We start from the raw sequence: 18,256 nt of genomic DNA, 5'->3' as shown, positions 1-18,256 counted from the left end.
AGGTTAATAGAAATTATCCCAACTGAAACACAAAGCAAAATAATGACTGAAAACAGGCATACATATAGGGATGGAAAACTGTAGTATTTTCTATCACAGTCTTTCTTTTTTTTTTTTATCACAGTCTTTCTTCTGATAATAAATTATTTACATTATCACACCTGGCAAAATATATTCACCCCCATTCCAAGACCTCCAAACATTCATCCCAAATTAAAACATTAGGCTCAAATCCAAGACCTTAAGACTTCTATATCAGATTCAGATATGGCTGAGGCTCCTTGGGTGTAGAGTCTGTTTTTTTTTTTTTTTAATCCAGAGACCTGTGAACTAAATGACAAGTTATATGACCACCCCACTAACCCAACACATACATACTCACACATGTGCATACACATAAATATAAATACAATAGTGAGATAGGGACAGGATAACTGTAACAGGTACTTCCATTCAAAAAGGGAAGGAAAAAGAGGCATATATCAATCACTGTTCAATAGCAATTCTGAAATCCCTCAGAGCAACTACTGTCAGGTCTCTGCTCCAGGGGCAAAAAATGTTTCTTGTTTAGGTCATAGTTCTGCCTGGGAATGGCTTCCCAGTCCATTTTAGTACATTGTTCTTGGATCTTCTCTCTGAGATGGCCTTCTTTTCCCATAAGAAATGGCCCATGTTTGCAGCTGAGTAACTTTCACAGCTTGCTTCCTGTTCACAGAAGTAAGACAGGGGAGTTCATTTTTCACTTTGGACTTTTTCAGTCCTTTTAAGTCCAACGCAGAGGTAGTTTTGTTAGTAAAACTCTGTTAAAAATGTTGCAAGTTTCTATGAATCTGGTTTGTATTTACTTTATGTCCCAAATTCAACATCAACAATTCTTTTTAAGATGGGCCCCTCTCTACTTTGAACAGTGAGTGAGGTTATTGGGACACTGTTGAAAAGTTTTTAGGAGCTGTTTAGCTTAGCTGACAGGGTCTCCCAAACACCAACTTAAATATTTTACACATTTTAACAAAGGGTCTTAGAGCCACATCTATGATTTGATCTCTACTCTGTAGGTCACTTTTTCACCTTGAGAATATTTTGAGGGCTGGAGAGACTGGAAATGTGAAGCAGTTATTTTCCAACTCAGCCAAGTCCTGGTTTTTTTGGTGTTTCTTCTGAACTCTGATTGCAAATGGAACAGTTATTTACTTAGTTCATGTTTTTTTTCTGCATTTTATCATATGCAGCTAAAAGAAGCAAACAGATACTTCAACATTCTATTGGAAATCTCTTTAGCTGGATCCACAAGTTCATTTGGTATATTCTCTATCTTTCCACAGAGCATGGTAGCTGTTTTGCTATTTTTTCCCTCACTAGACAACATAGACTGCCATCTTCTGCAGACTTTCTTAACAGTTTTCCTCATTGCATTTCCAGTCTCCACTTGCTGCCCAGGCCCAAAGCTGATGCCACATGTTTTATATTTTGATACAACACCCCCAGTAGGTGTACACTTTTATGTATTATTCAGCATTTGCTGTGTAACAGACTACACCAAACTTAGTAGCTTAAAACAATAATCATTTTTTCTATCTCATAATTCTCCAGGTTGGTTGGGATGACTGATGTGGCTCTTCTGCTGTGGGCTGGCACGGCTGGGGCTGGAGGTTGAAGAAGGCCTCACTCCCACGTCTGGCATTTGGTCTAAGGGGCTTCATCTGGGTTGGTTCATCTCTGTTCCACGTGGTTTCACATCCCTTAGTAATTTGAGCTTCTTCACACGAAGGTCTCAGAATTCAAAAAAGCTGCAAGAAAGGGTAAGTCTCAAGGCAGGCTTTTCACACCTCTCCAGCATCTTCTTGAATCTCTTTGTTAATGTATATTGGCCCAAGCAAATTCACATGGCCAAACTCAAGAGTCCAGGAGTAGAGAGAGAGCTCTGCCTCTTAATAAGAGAAACAACAGTAATATTACAAAGAGGGGTGCATAAAAGGATGGGAGAGAGCTGTGGTTATTTCTGCACTGTACCACAATGAAGGAAGATAAAAATATGATGTCATGGAAATCAACATGTATGACAGGATTATATTTATGTGTTTGTGTAAAAATATATCAGCAGGTGAGTGTATATATAAAACCATAATGACTCTAAAACTGTGGATTCACATGAGCAAAATATTCAGTAGCAAACATATTTGATATACACAAATACATTAAATAAAAAAAAGAATTTCAACTCAATTATTCCTCCCATTGTGCAATGTGTTTTGTTACAAACAGATCTGAGAGCAGGTCTATACATCAAATATATTATTTTTTTGTCCTGCCTTTCATTTTGTTGTCACTTTAAATTGCTTAACACAATAAACATTACTGTCATTTATATCTTTTTTCATACTTTTCTATAAAGAATTTGGTAATAATTTGCCTTATAATACTTTCTACAGGAAGGCTTTTCCTAATATCTCAAACTGATAACATTTTCCCCAGTATGAATTCAATTATATTTTGTGAAGCTTTGCAAATATGGAAATTCCTCATCATTCAATGCATTCTTAGAGGGTCTCTTCTGAATAATTTTTCTCATCTCAGGTGAAAGAGCCTGACACATTCTTTTTATTATGCAATGCATTCAATATATGATCTGTCTTGGTTGAATTTTATAACACACACTTAGACCTGATTTCTGTGATAAGGGTTTCTCATTTTCAAGAAACAGGGTTACTTTCATGTATGAATATTGCGATGCATACTCAGAACTGATTTCTGAGTGAAGCCTTTTCCACAGTCACTACATTTATAGGGTTTATCTCCAGTATGAATTGTCTGGTGTTTATTGAAATTTGACCTGTCTGTGAAAGCTTTCCCACATTCTGCACATATATATGGTTTCTCTCCTGTGTGAATTCGCTGATGTACTTTGAGGTGTGGTTTCTTTGAAAAGGATTTCTCACAGTCAGAACATTTATAAGGCTTCTCTGTAGTATGGATTCTCTGATGTGTAAGTAACTCTGACTTCTGGATGAAGGCCCTCCCACAATCAGCACAAACATAGGGCTTCTCTCCAGTATGAATAGTCTGGTGTTTATTGAAATTTGACCTATCTGTGAAGGCTTTCCCACATTCAGCACATATATAAGACTTCTCTCCAGTGTGAGATTTCTGGTGAGTATTCAGATTTGATCTGTTGGTAAAGGCCTTACCACAGTCAGTGCATATGTAGGGTTTCTCTCCTGTGTGAATTCGCTTATGCATCTGGAGTTGTGACTTAGAGGGGAAAGATTTCTGACAGTCACTGCATTCATAAGGCTTCTCTCCAGTATGAATTCTTTGATGTGCAATCAAGTGTGCCTTTTGGATGAAGGCCTGCCCACATTCAGTACATATATAGGATCTCTCTCCTGAATGAATTCTCTGATGCATTCTGAGTGTTGATTTTTGGGTAAAGGCCTTCCCACACTCACTGCACTTATGGTGTCTCTCTCCAGTATGAATTTTCTGATGTACATTGAGGGCTGAGTTCAGGGAGAAGCCTTTCCCACATTCACTGCATTCATAAAGTTTTTCTCCAGTATGGGTTGTCTGATGCCTTAGGAGAGATGACACTTGGAAAAATGATTTTCCACATTCATGACATTTATAGGGTTTTTCTCTAGTATGAATTTTCTCATGCATAATTAATTCTGAATTCTGGATGAATGCCTTTCCACACTCAGAACATATATATAGCTTTTCATCTCTATGAACTCTCAAATAAATACTGAGTAGTGGCTTCTGTGTAAAAACATTTACACATTTCCTAAGTTCATGAGGTTTATCCATAGTATGAATTCTCTGAGGTGCAAAGAGCTGTGACCTCTGGGTGAAGATCTTCCCAAGTTCAGTACACATATTTGCTTTCTTCCCAACAGGAAATTTCAGATTCTGACTGAGTGCTTGTTTGAAGCTGAAGACTTTTCCACACTGATTGCTGTCACAGAATTTTACTCCAGTATGTGTATTTTCATGGTTAGTATAAGAAGAGCTCTGGGTGAAAACTTGACTGTGTCCAATAATTTTATCAAAGTTATTTGTTGCACTGCTTTCACTATGAATATGTACATCTAAATTATGCTTTAAATTCTTTCCAAATGAGTTACGTTTATGGGGTCTTTTCTGTGAAGGAATACAATTTGGGCCTGGATGAATAAATTTTCCACTGTTTTTATATTCATAATCCCACTCTGTATTCAATATTTTCTTATTGATGAAAGCAGCATGACTCAGAGGTTTGTTCTGCTTTTCTTGGTAGCTTTTTATCTGTTCAGCATCTTGCCACAGTACTTCTAAAATGGAATACAATGAATCATCTTTTGCATCTTCACCTTCCATTTCACCATGAAATGAAACTTTTCCAGAAATTCTTTTTTGTAACGTTTTAATCCCAAACTTTCCATCTAAAAAGAGAAAAAAAGTAAAATGACACAAAGAATACATAACAGAAGATTAAGAGGTACACTTAAGTTAATCCAAATTGGTCACAGAGAAACCAGTAAATCTGATGATGATGATGACAATGATGACAATAACAGAAAATACATAAATAGCACTTATTATGTGCCAAGCTCTTACATGATTCGGTGGTACAGGCATTGTTCTACAAAATATATACATATGAACTCATTTAATCCTTTCAAAAGCCCTATGAGGTATCTTGTCCACCACTGTAGATAAGGGAAGTGAAGTTCAGAATAATTACACATATATTCAGTATTGGAGATTGGAGTTCAACATAAACAATCTAGCTCTATTTTGGTAGGGGATATCAAGTAAGGTGGACTGAAGATTAAACAGAGAAGGGTTTTAAGGGGAAACATCTATGGAGAGCCTAGGCTTGAATGGGTAACTCAGAGTCTAAGTCTTTGTCAGCTTTCCATTCTAAATCCTCACTAATCTCACTGCTTCTTGCTTATCAGCATCAATATCAAATTAATGTGATAAAATAGTTAAGTTCGATAAGAGAGTAGATCCTACAAGTTCTCATCACAAAGAAAATCTTTTCAGTTTCGAATCTATATAGTATGATGTTAACTAAACTTACTGTGGCAATCATTTCACAATATATGTATGTCAAGTTATTATACTGTACACCTTAAACTTATACAATGCTGTATGTCAATTATATCTCAATAAAACTAAAGAAATAATTTATTCACGTCTATAGGAAAAATACTGTGGTTATAGCCATTTTGACCTATACAAACAATAAATGGATGTCTATACTTGAACTCTCCATCCAAGTGTAACTGTTTCCTTGGAAATAAAATTAAATATATTTAATAAGAAGTACAAAATGAGAGTGATGAAAAGCCATCTGTGGTAGAATGAAAGCTGGCCACTAGAATCTGTTTCACCATTCTTTTGCATTAATGAATTAGTAGCCAGGAATATGGATGCCCAGTCATACAACATTTCTCAGACTCCTTTGAAAATTGTTGTGACCATGTGACAATGTTCTCAACAGAATATAAGAGAAAACACTGGGTGTCACCTTCAAACCAAAGCATTGAAACAGTAGGCATATTTTCTCTATACCTCCTACCTTCATGCTTACTAAAACCTGGATTTCACAGCAACATGGATTCAAACATGCAGATGCTACAAAAATTCAAGAGACAGTGGAGCTGAGTAATGGATTCATGAATAAGCAGAAGCAGCTAGGTTTTCCAATGGCCTGTGATATTAGAGACTTTATATGTAAGAAATAAAATTCTATATGTAAGTCATTATATCTAATGCTCTCCTTATTACTGTGAATTAGCTTTAACACAATTAATATACTATTCTTGCCAAGAGTGAATCACAGATTTTCCATTACCAATACAGTTCATGAGACATATTATATTCTCAATAATAACTGTAAAATGGAAGAACTGTACACTATCTCATCAGCAAGAGATTTTAGATATTGAGAATGCTGAGTCATCGAATCCAGTTTTCCCGTTAGTCAGTTAGATACTGTACTCTGAATACGTCCAGTCCAAAAATCTCATCCTCTTATTCTTAAGTTGCATTGAATTCTCATATATTTGGCTTTAATTTATTTGGAAGTTACTAACCCCTGGATTTCTAGGCTAAATTTTAGAGGTGGTTTTACTTTTAACTTTATTAAACCCTTAAATGTATATAAAATGTCTAAGTTGTGAATAAAACATAACTTCTAAACCATTGCTATATTGGACAACAGTTAGATCACCAGTACCAATATTCATCATAAAAATTTGCTTCTGCAGTAAAAAGCTTCCTGAGCCCTTTACTGAGCCCACAGATTCAGTGAACCGTACAGAAATGGAGAGTCATCTGTTTAGAAAGAGCTGTGCATGCAAGCTAGCATTCTCATTGCCACTCAAAAAATGGCTCACAAAAGTCCAGTTTATTCTCAAATAAAAGGACAGGTTAATATCCTCTTTCTCCACTCCTACTTGTATCTTCTTTTGTGCCATTTAAAAATGTTTGTGTGCTTAATTAAATGGTTTTGCTGCTGTTGTTCCATCGTTAGGTTGTGCCCAACTCTTTCTAACTCCATGGACCATAGCACATCAGGCTTCTCTGTTTTCCACTATCTTTCCAGAGTTTGCTCAAATTCATGTCTGTTGAGGCAGTGATGCTGTCTAACCATCTCATCCTCTGCTGCCCAATTCTCCTCTTGCCTTCAATCTTTTCCAGCATCAGGGTCTTTTCCAATGAGTTGGCTCTTTGCATCAGGTGGCCAAAGTATTGGAGCTTCAGCTTCAGCAACACTCCTTCCAATGAATATTCAGGACTCATTTCCTTTAGGATTGACTGGTTGATCTTGCAGTACAGGGGACTCTCAAGAGTCTTCTCCAGCATAATTCGAAAGCATTAATTCTTCAATGCTCAACCTTCTTTATGGTCCAACTCTCACATTCACACATAACTATTGGAAAAACCATAGCTTTGACTATGTGGACCTTTGTCAGCAAAATAATGTCTCTCTGTTTTAATACTCTGCCTGGGTTTGTCATAAGTTTTCTTCTAAGGAGCAAGTGTCCTTTAATTTTGTGGCTGCAGTCACCATCCACAGTGATTTTTGAGATCAAGAAAACAAAATCTGTCACTGTTTCTAATCTTTCCTCTTCTATTTGCCATGAAGTGGTGGGACCAGATGTCATGGTCTTAGTTTTTTTTAAATGCTGAGCTTCAAGTCAGCTTTTTCACTCTCCTGTTTCATGTTCATCAAGAGGCTCTTTAGTTCCTCTTCACCATCTTCCATTAGAGTGGTATCATCTGTATATCTAAGACTGTTGATATTTCTCCCAGCAATCTTGATTCCAACTTGTGATTCATCCAGCCTGGCATTTTGCATAATGTACTCTGCATATAAGTTAAATAAACAGGGTGACAATATACAGCCTTGTTATACTCTTTTCCTAATTTTGAACCAGTCCACTGTCCCATGTCTGGTTCTAACCATTGCTTCTTGACCTAAACACAGGTTTCTCAGGAGACAAGTAAGGTAGTCTGGTATTCCCACCTCTTTAAGAATTTTCCACAGTTTGTTGTGATCCACATAGTCAATGGCTTTAGTGTAGTCAATGAAGCAGATGTTTTCCTGGAATTCCCTTGCTTTCTCTATGATCCAACGAATGTTGGCAATTAGATCTCTGGTTCCTCTGCCTCTTTGAAACCCAGCTTGTACATCCGGAAGTCCTTGATTCATGTACTGTTGAAGCCTAGCTTGAAGGATTTTGAGCATAACCTTGCTACCATGTGAAATGAGTGCAACTGTACAGTGGTTTGAACATTCTTTGGCATTGCCCTCTTTTGGGATTGGAATGAAAACACCTTTTCCAGTCCTGTGGCCAATGCTGAATTTCCCATTTGCTGACATATTGAGTGCAGCACTTTAAGAGCATCATGTTTTTGATAATTATGATAAGGTTGATATGAACACTCCTGTACATTTATTTTAGTGGATGTATGTGCTCAGTTCAGTTCAGTTGCTCAGTTGTGTCCGACTCTTTGCAATCCCATGGACTGCAGTGCACCAGGCCTCCCTCTCCATCACCAACTCCCAGAGCTTACTCAAACTCATGTCCATCGAGTCGGTGATGCCATCAAACCATCTCATCCTCTGCTGCTCCCTTCTCTTCCCATGTTCAATCTTTCCTAGCATCAGGGTCTTTTCCAATGAGTCAGTTCTTCACATCAAGTGGCCAAAGTATTAGAGTTTCAGCTTCAGCATCAGTCCTTCCAATGAATATTCAGGACTGATTAACTTTAGGATTTATTGGTTTGATCTCCTTACAATACAAGCAACTTTCAAGAGTCTTCTCCAACACCACAGTTCAAAAAGATCAATTCTTTGGTGCCCAGTTTTCTTTATAGCCCAACTCTCACATCCTTACATGACTACTGGAAAAACCATAGCGTTGACTAGATGCAGCTTTGTTGGCAAAGTAATGTCTCTGCTTTTGAATATGCTGTCTAGGTTGGACACAGCTTTTCTTCCAAGGAGCAAATGTCTTTTAATTTTATGGCTGCATTCACTATCTGCAGTGATTTTGGAGCCCCCCAAAATAAAGTCTCTCACTGTTTCCATTGTTTCCCCATCTATTTGCCATGAAGTGATGGGATCGCATGCCATGATCTTAGTTTTTTGAACGTTGAGTTTTAATCCAACTTTTTCACTCTCCTCTTTCACTTTCATCAAGAGGCTCTTTAGTTCTTCACTTTCTGCCGTAAGGGTGGTGTCATCTGCATATGTGAGGTTATTGATGTTTCTCCCGGCAAGCTTGATTCCAGCTTGTGCTTCATCCAGCCTGGCATTTCACATGATGTACTCTGCATATAAGTTAAATAAGCAGGGTGACAATATACAACCTTGACGTACTCCTTTCCTGATTTGGAACCAGTCTGTTGTTCCATGTCCAGTTCTAACTGTTGCTTCCTGACCTGCATACAGATTTCTCAGGAAGCAGGTAAGGTGGTCTGGTATTCCTATCTCTTTAAGAATTTTCCACAGTTGTTGTGATCCACACAGTCAAAGGCTTTGGGATAGTCAATAGAGCAGAAGTAGATGTTTTTTCTGGAACTCTCTCGCTTTTTCGATGATCCAGTGAATGTTGGCAATTTGGTCTCTAGTTCCGCTGCCTTTTCTAAATCCAGCTTGAACATCTGGAAGTTCATGGTTCATGTATTGCTGAAGCCTAGCTTGAAGGATTTTGAGCATTACTTTGCTAAAGTGTGAGATGAGTGCAATTGTGCAGTACTTTGAACATTCTTTGGCATTGCCTTTCTTTGGGATTGGAATGAAGCTGACCTTTTTCAGTCCTGTGGCCACTGCTGAGTTTTCCAAATTTGTTGACATATTGAGTGCAGTACTTTCACAGCATCTTCTTTTAGGATTTGAAACTACTGAAGCCTGAACTCTTTAGAGCCTGTACACCACAACACAAGAAGCGACAGCTACAAGAAACCTATGAGTAGCAATGAAGACCCCACACAGCCAAAAGTAAATAAATAAGGGCTTCAGTAGTTTCAGTGTGTGGGCTCAGTAGTTGCAAGTAGTGTGCTCTAGGGTGATTGAACCTGTGTCTCCTGCACTGGCAGTTATTTCTAAATCCACCTATTAATTTTCTTGTAGATTCCTTGGGGTTTTTCATGTAAGTAATCATCACTTTAAGGGCACTTTTACTTCTTCTTTTCCAATCTCATGCTTTTATTAAGTCAATGTACAAAAATAAATCACTAGCAATTTATACTAGCAATAAATAATCTGAAAAAATTTTAAAATGCTATTTATAATAGTATCAAAAACATCAAATGCCTAGGGATAAATTTAATGAAGGATACATAAAACTTTTATATGAAAATTATAAAACATTGCTGAAAGAAATCAAAGATCTGAATATATGTAGAAAGTTGCTATATTCACGGATTAGAAGGCTCAATATTATTAAGACTTCAATTCTCTTAAGATTCATCTTAGAATTAATGCCATACCAAATCCCAGCAATTTTTTTCCAAAAAATTAAAAACTGATTATAACATTTAGATGGAAATGCAAATGACCTAGAAGAGTCAAAGTAATTTTTTTAAAAAGTCAATCTGGAGAACTTACTCTACCTGATTCAAGACTCATTATAAAAGCTATAGTAACAAAGTATGGTGGTGGACAAGGAAGCCTGACATGCTGTAGTCCATGGGGTAGCAAAGAGTTGGATATGACTGAGTGACTGAACAACAACAAATAAAATAGGGGTCTGCCAAAAGGACAGTGTATTAGCTATATTTTCTTATTTTCTGTATTCTTGATGCTCTAGCATCTGATGCCTAGCTAATCCTGGAGCGACTGCCTCTCCCAGACCTAGTTATTTCCTAGAGACAGCAAGTGACTTCCCTGTAAGTATATCTACCATTTGTAAACCAACAAATCCAGAGCCCATATCCACCAACTATCTCCTTTTTCAAGATCTCACAGGTTATCACTAGACCCCTGCCCTAATCACCTCAGGCTGGGTACCAGGCAACTAAGGATAGTCTCTACACTACACCCCAGAGTCCACTGAAATTACTCAAACTAACTAACTCTAAACCTTTCCAGCCTGCTTATTCTACCTCACCCATTCTTTCCTATGAAAATCATAATAAAGGCTGTTGCCCATGCTTTTCCCCTACAACTTCTACCTCCTGATTGCCCTTAGTGCTCCCTGGTGTAACTCTGCACAGTGTGGTATGCCTTTTCCTTTTAGAAGCTGTTACAAACTATTTTCAATGGCAGTTGTGTCCAGATATGTTGGCCTCACCATACCTGAATAATAATAAAACCTTCATTTTAAAATAGAAATGGCTCAGCAGTAAAGAATCTGCCTCCCAATGCAGGAGACACAAGAGACGTGAGTTCAATCCCTGGATCAAAAAGATTTCCTAGAGGAGGAAATGGTAACCCATTCCAGTATTCTTGCTTGGAAAACTCCATGGGCAGAGGAGCCTGGCAGGCTACAGTCCATGGGGTCACAAAGAGTCAGACATGGCTAAGCACAAGCATGAGTTGAGTTCAGTTGAATAGATCAATTAAACAGAACAGAAAGTCCAGAAATAGGTTCACATATGTGAAACCAATTGATTTTAATAACTGTGCTTAGGAAATTCAGTGGGAAAAAAGTCTCTTCAATAAATGGTTCTGGAACAACTGAATATTGTATTGAAAAAAATGAACATCAACCCTTACATTAAACACAAAAATGGATCATAGACCTAAACTTAAAAAGCTAAAATGATAAATTGTATAGAAGAAAATATGAGAATATCTTTGTGACCTTGCAATGTTGTTGTTCAGTCGCTCAGTCGTGTTAGACTCCGCGACCCCAGGGACTGCAGCACGCCAGGCTTCCCTGTCCTTTACCATCTCCTGGAGCTTGCTCAAATTCATGTCCATTGAGTGGGTGATGCCATCCAACCATCTTGCCCTCTGTCATCCCCTTCTCCTCCTGCCTTCAATCTTTCCCAGTATTAGGGTCTTTTCTAATGAGTCAGCTCTTCGCATCAGGTGGCCAAAGTATTGGAGCTTCAGCTTCAGCATCAGTCCTTCCAATGAATATATAGGATTGATTTCCCTTAGGATTGACTGGTTTGATCTTGCAGTCCAAGGGACTCTCAAGAGTCTTCTTCAACATCACAGTTCAAAAGCATCATGGGGGGTGGGGGGCGAGGAGGTCCCCTCCCTTCGTCCTCCTCCCTCACTCGCCGCCAGCCCCGGCTTGCTCCCTGCCCACTCCCGGAGTTGGGGGTCTGGCCGGCCGTTCTGTGCCAACGGCCGCGGCTTCTTTCACACTTTAGTTGGGAGCCGCGCACTGCGCTCAGTTACTGGAGAGAGCTGCTGGCCGCGCCACCGCCTCCAGCACGCACGCATCTGGGCCGGGCTTCGGGGGCTTCGGGGCTCTCCTCCTTGGGGAGGAGGGGGAGACCGGGACTCACCGTGGGGAGGAGGAGGAAGACAAGGAGGAGGGAGGAAGAAAACCCGCGAGGAGGAATGGGGCGGGGGGCAGGGGGCGGGAGGCTTGCCACCTTCAGCACCCCCGCGAGCGCCCAAGGTGCACCCATCCTGACCAACTCAGCAAGAAGGTGGATTTTCCCTGTGTCTAAACGAAAAAAAAATGTCCCTGTGTCTGTTGAGATGATTTGCAGTTCAGCCCAGCTGAAGCTGACTGAATGAGACTATGGGCTGTGCCTCCACCAAGCATGTTGCCACTGTTCAACATGGAAAGGAAGCCCAGAAAGGGAAGAACTACCAGAATGGAGATGTGTTTGGCGATGAGCATAGGATCAAACTGGTGGAAGAAGTCAAATACACGAAAAATGGAGCAGAAGAGAAGCAGAAAATAGCAGCTAGGAACCAAGAAAACTTGGGGAAAAGTGCCAGTTCAAATGTAAGACTTTAATAGAGATTTCAGGATTAGTTCATCAACCCAGAGCAAATATGCACATCTCTGAAAGCCAACAAGAATTCTTCAGAATGCTGGATGAAAAAATGGAAAAGGGTCGAGTTTACTGTTTGGAAGAAGATATCGCATAGCACCAATCCTACCACTCAAACCAGGAGCTACTACTGTGTAAATAGGTTACACTCCAGTTGAAATCTTTGCAAAGGTCAGTTCTCTTCAGCGAACAGCACTATAGCAAAAGAAGATCGTTCCATATCGTATGCCCCATTAAATTAGTGTTTCTTAATGAACTTGCAAAGGAATATTGCTAGAAACAAAAACTGTTATCGAACTTTCTTTGTTGCTGCTATTTAAAACTTGTTGCAACTTTTCACTTCTCTCAGTGTCTAGGTCTGCAGCAAAATTCTGCAGTTTTACCTTAAAGATACTGTTGGTTTTATAGATGCTCTCCAATCTATTTTCCAAAAGATGGTAGTGGTGAACTCAGATATCCAACTTCTGTTCTAGACTGGTTCCACTTCTAAGACAAGTGCCTCCTTCCCCCCTCACTCCTTCCTGCCTCCCCCAGCAGTCCAGAGCCTTGTTTCTCACTGGCAGTGTTGGACTTTGGAGATGGGATGGTTGCTATGGCAAGCCTAGTTTCTCTGCTAAGAAGAAGTAGACACGCTACTATCAATTCAAAACATGTCGTGACATGACTCCTGGAAGTGACATAGGAGCGAGCAGCAGGTGGTTTTATTTCCTGGGTCTCTTAATCAAAGATCAAGCTTGCAACATCAGTTTTGCTCAGATGCAGATGGAAGTGTGATCACAATCATTTTGACTCTCTCTTGCTCACTTTTTTTTTTTCTAAGAAAATAAACATTTTACTGTTTTTAAGAAAAGCATCATGGCACTCAGCCTTCTTTATGGTCCAACTCTTAAATCCATACATAAAAAAACCATAGCTTTGAGTATATGGACCTTTGTTGGCAAAATAATGTTTCTTTTTAATATGCTGTCTAGGTTCGTCATAGCTTTTCTTCCAAGGAGCAAGGACCTTGCAATAGGCAAAGATTTATTAAATATATCACAAAAAATACTAAATCTTTTTTACAGATGATAAATTAGACTCCATAAAAATTAAAATATTTTTCTTTTAAGAGGCACCAGTAAGACTAAAACTGTAAGGTACAGATTGCAACAAAATATTGGCAGTATATATATCTGGCTTAGAAATTCTATCAGGCAAATATAAAAAACTCTTATACCTCAATAAGAAGAAGACAAACAACCACCCCCGCCATGGGAAAGATATTTCAATAGACACTTCACAAAAAAATGTACAAATGATAATAAGCACATGAAGATACTTAACATTATTACTCATCAGAGAAATGCTGTTTACATTCATAAGATACAATTACATATCCATTCTAATAGTAAAGTTTAAAGAGACTGATGATAACAAGTATAGGCAAGGATTTGGGGCAACAGAATTTCTCATGTATTGCTGTTGGGAATGTAAAGCCATTCTGGAAGACAGTTTGGCAATTATATGAAATTATAAGAAAGGTAAGCAAACACTGATTATAATATAAGAGCAATGCTAATCCTAGGCATTTACCCAAGAAAAATATAAACATATGTTCACACAAAGACAAATCAGAATGTTTACTGCAACTTTAGTCATAATAAACAAATGACGACCACTTGTCATTAACAGGCACAGAGATAAAAAAATTATAATGGAACAGTATTCACTATTTAAAAGGAACTATTTAATAGTCATACCATGGAATAGTATCCACTATTTAAAAGAAACAAACTAGTGATATACTCAATAACATAAATGAATTGCAAAATCATTATGCTGAACAAATAAAGCCAGACCCAAAAAGGTACATATGGAATGATTCCATTTATATGCAACACTAATAAAGGCAAATCTAGTCTATAATCACAAAAAGTAACTCAGTGGTTGCCTGGGGCTGAAGTGGTGTTGAGTATTAACTACAAGGGGCATGAAGGTGCATTTTTGTGTGATGGGATGTATCACGACTGGGGTGGTGCTTATACCAGTGTGTACCTTTGTCAAAACTCACCAAACTGTACACTTAAAATGGATACTTATTATGGTATGTAAATTATATCTTAATAAATTTGATTTTAAAAGAGAAAATGCTAAGTGACAGGGATTGTAAAGTGAGAAGATGGAAGACAGGCATGCAGATTAAGGGAGGTGAAGAGAAGTGAGTAATCTGAAAGCAATATCTACAAAGAGAAAAGGAGGTGGGGCTGGTTGTAGATGACAGTTTGTTGATATCTTAGAGTGAGAAGATGAAAACAAGAGGGAGAAGAAGCTGAAAGGGAACCAGGTAGAACAGGAGTGAGGCAACCAACTGATCTTCAAAGAAGGCAAATCCATTAAAACCTGAATGTATAAGATAAGGATCTAAGACCTTGGGAGTGGGGCTTCAGTACTAAAGCATAAAAATATAATGGAAGGAGAAAACATCCAAGAAAGCCAGATCCATAGTGAGGAAGTCTGGCATATGATCTAGAGTATAGGTACTGTAGCAATTCTCCTGGAGGGAAGCTAAGCCAAGAAGACAGTTGATAGCAGTAAGGGAAATACAGGGAAAAGCAGTTTGGTACCTCAGAGGCCAAGGAGTTTCTAAAGTTTTGAACCTTCAAGAAGGGCAGCAATCACAGCACTTTAAAGGTATTGGTCTCAAGTATTTCCATGTCTCCCTTCTGCCAGGATCACACTCACCTGAGCAGCTGTGATGTAGGGTTTTTTCCTTCAATGCCCAAGGCTCCTCTCCTTGCTCCAACTTGAATATGACCTCTGGTTTGGGAACTTCATACCCTGTTAACAGGAAATGATAGAAAATGGGGTCCAGCTAATTGCTTTCCATGTGTTCTTTGGAAAAGTAACTGCATTTCATTGGAAAAAGAGTAATAAGCATGAACGTGCAAAGGGACTGAAGAATGTCAGGCAAATCAAGGATGACACTATCACACACTTCAGATGCCCTAGAGCACTTAGCAGCTGAGAATGGAAACCACCTCACTGAGTTTCTGTGTTAGTTCCCTAGGGCTTCTTTAAGAAAGTACCAAAAACTCCCTGGAGAAGGAAATGGCAACCCACTCCAGTATTCTTGCCTGGAAAAGTGCATGGACAGAGGAGCCTGGCAGGCTGCAGTCCATGGGGTTACATGACTGAGCATGCAGGCATGAGGGTGGAGGTAGATGGGTTGGTAGCAATAACCTGGGTAGAACTAAAAAAAAAAAAGAGAGAGAAAGTACCAAAAACTAGGTGACTTAAAACAATGGAAATGTATTATCTGACATTTCTAGAGGCTAGAATTCTGAAATCAAGGTGTTAGCAGTGTCATGCTCACTCCAGCAGATATAGGGGAGAATCCTTCCTTGTACCTTCTAGCTTCTTCTGTCTGCCAAAAATCTCTGGTGTTCCTTGGCTTATAAACATATTTTAATCCAGTCCCATGGCTATCTTCTCCCTGTGTGGCTTTCCTCTATGTGTGCCTATTTCTGTGCCCAAATCTCCTTTTTTTTTTTTTTAAAAAAATAAGGATACAACTCAGGTTAGGGCCCATCCCAATGATCTCATTTTAATTTGATCCCCTCTGTAAAGATAATATTTTCAAATAAAGGCACATTCTCAGGTACTGTGGGTTAAGATTTTGACACCTCTCTTTTTGAGGGGTCACTATTCAACCAATAAGAGCATGTCCCCTGACCCCCACAAATTCACATCTTTCCCATGTATAAAATACATTAACCCCATCCCAATATCCCCCAAAGTATTAGTCATCCCAGCATCAACTCTTAGGTCTAAAATCTCATCTAAACATCAACCCAGAGTCTCAGATCTCAGCATCTAAATCATCTAAATCTTATGGGTTAAGACTTGAGTATGAGTCATTCTGGGACAAAATTCCTCTCCATGCATATCTATGAAAGCAGAAGCATTACCTGTTTCTAAAATATTCCAAACACCATGGTGTCACAGACATAGGATAGATACTCCCATTCCAAAAGGGAGAAATTAGAATTTAGAAAGGTATGGCAGGTCTCAAGCAAGTCTGAAACCGAGCAGGGCAAATTCCATTAGATTTTAAGTGAAAGTGAAAGTCACTCATCGTGTCTGACTCTGCAACCCCATGGACTATACAGTCCATGGAATTCTCCAGGCCAGAATACTAGAGTGGGTAGCTTTTCCCTTCTCCAAGGGATCTTCCCAACCCAGGGATCGAACCCAGGTCTCCTGCATTGCAGGTGGATTCTTTACCAGCTGAGCCACAGCTTGACAATAATCTTCACTGGTTCAATGCTCTGTCCTCCAAGCCCGCCAGGATAGTAGCCCACCCCCTCAGCCCTGAGCCAGGAGTGGCACCACTTACTATCACTCCTAGTGGCCCATTAGCAAAAATTTTGTTTCCTGTACTGGCAATCTTATGCTCTGCTGTTCCACATGCCTTAGTTCCAAAGGGAGGAATACTTCTACCAAGAGACACAACGCTGATTCTATTGAACTGGAAGATCAGTCTGCCACCTGGACATCTTGGTCTTTTCACATCTCTGAATCAACAGGCAAAGAAGGGAGTTACTGTGCTGGCTGGGGTGGTTGATCCTGACTACCAAGGGGAAACTGTGGCCTGCTATATCACAATGGAAATAAAGAAGAGTATGTCTTAGTGCTTGTTTCAGTGAAGTGAAAGTTGCTCAATCATGTCTGACTCTTTGAGACCCCATAGGCTGGAGCCCGCCAGGCTCTTTTGTCCATGAAATTCTTCAGGCAAGAATACTGGAGTGGGTAGCCATTCACTTCTCCAGGGGATCTTTCTGACCCAGGGATTGAATCTGGGTCTCCCACATTATAGGCAGATTCTTTATCATCTAAACCACCAAGGAAGCCCAGCAGTACATATACTAAAATTGGAATGATACAGAGAAGATTAGCATGGCCCCTGAGCAAGGATGACACACAAATTCATGAAGTGTTCCATATTTTATGGAATCTTAAAAAAAAAAGGATACAAATGAACTTATTTACAAAACAGAAGTAGAGTCATGGATGTAGAAAACAAAGTTATGGTTACCAGAAGGTAAGAGGGGAGGAGAGATAAATTGAGAGATTGGTATTGACATATATACACTACTACATATAAAACAGATAACTAATAAGGACTTACTGTATAGCACACAGAACTCTACTCACTACTCTGTAATGGCCTATATGGGAAAAGAATCTTAAAAAAAAAGAGTGGATATATGTATATTTATAACTGATTCACCTTGCTGTACACCTGGAACTAACATTGTAAATCAATTATATTCCAATAAAAATTTTTTTAAAAAAGAAGAGTATGTCTAGAATACAGGCAATCCCATAAGGCACACTATCATGCCCTGTAATTGCTTCCCTGGTGGCTCGGGGTAAAGAATCTGTCTGCAATGCAGGAGACACAGGAGACACGGGTTCAATCCCTGGGTCAGGAAGATCCCCCAGAGGAGGAAATGGCTACCCACTCCAGTATTCTTGTCTGAAAATTCTATGGACAGAGTAGCATGGGGGACTACAATCCATGGGGTTGCAAAGAGTCAGACAACTGAATTGACTGAGCATGCCATGTGACTGAAGTCAATGTAAAACTACAATGATATAATTCAGGCCTGGACCCTTCAAGAATAAAGTTTTGGGTCACACCACTGGGCTTCCCTGGTGGCTCAGCTGGTAAAGAATCTGCCTACAATGCAGGAGACCGTGGTTCGATTCCTGGGTGGGGAAGATCCCCTGGAGAAGGGATAGGCTACCCACT

The 18,256-nt window shown here is 39.2% G+C and overlaps 1 protein-coding gene, 1 non-coding gene and 1 pseudogene across 2 annotated transcripts in view; 2 read left to right on the top strand and 1 right to left on the bottom strand.

Annotated features, from left to right (window-relative positions):
- Positions 1-230: 230 nt before the first annotated feature.
- The window catches only part of LOC120882077 (zinc finger protein 81), a 76,481-nt gene continuing 58,455 nt past the window's right edge, over positions 231-18,256 (bottom strand). Inside the window, exons 4-5 of the mRNA XM_040265855.1 lie at positions 15,184-15,279; positions 231-4,418 (exon numbers count right to left, since the gene is read on the bottom strand). Coding sequence (XP_040121789.1) covers positions 2,710-4,418; positions 15,184-15,279 — 1,805 coding nt within the window. The 3' untranslated portion in view covers positions 231-2,709. The remainder of the gene's footprint in view (positions 4,419-15,183; positions 15,280-18,256) is intronic.
- Positions 11,976-12,847, top strand: LOC120882081 (annotated as a pseudogene).
- LOC120882737 lies at positions 17,346-17,449 on the top strand. The gene has a single exon (XR_005725590.1). It is a non-coding gene; the product is annotated as a U6 spliceosomal RNA (small nuclear RNA).

The sequence above is a fragment of the Oryx dammah genome, unplaced genomic scaffold (assembly GCF_014754425.2).
Source record: "Oryx dammah isolate SB20612 unplaced genomic scaffold, SCBI_Odam_1.1 HiC_scaffold_23, whole genome shotgun sequence".
NCBI classification, from domain to species: Eukaryota; Metazoa; Chordata; class Mammalia; order Artiodactyla; family Bovidae; genus Oryx; species Oryx dammah.
The sequence above is the reverse complement of the archived record's forward strand: the minus strand, read 5'-3'. Positions and strand labels throughout refer to the sequence as shown.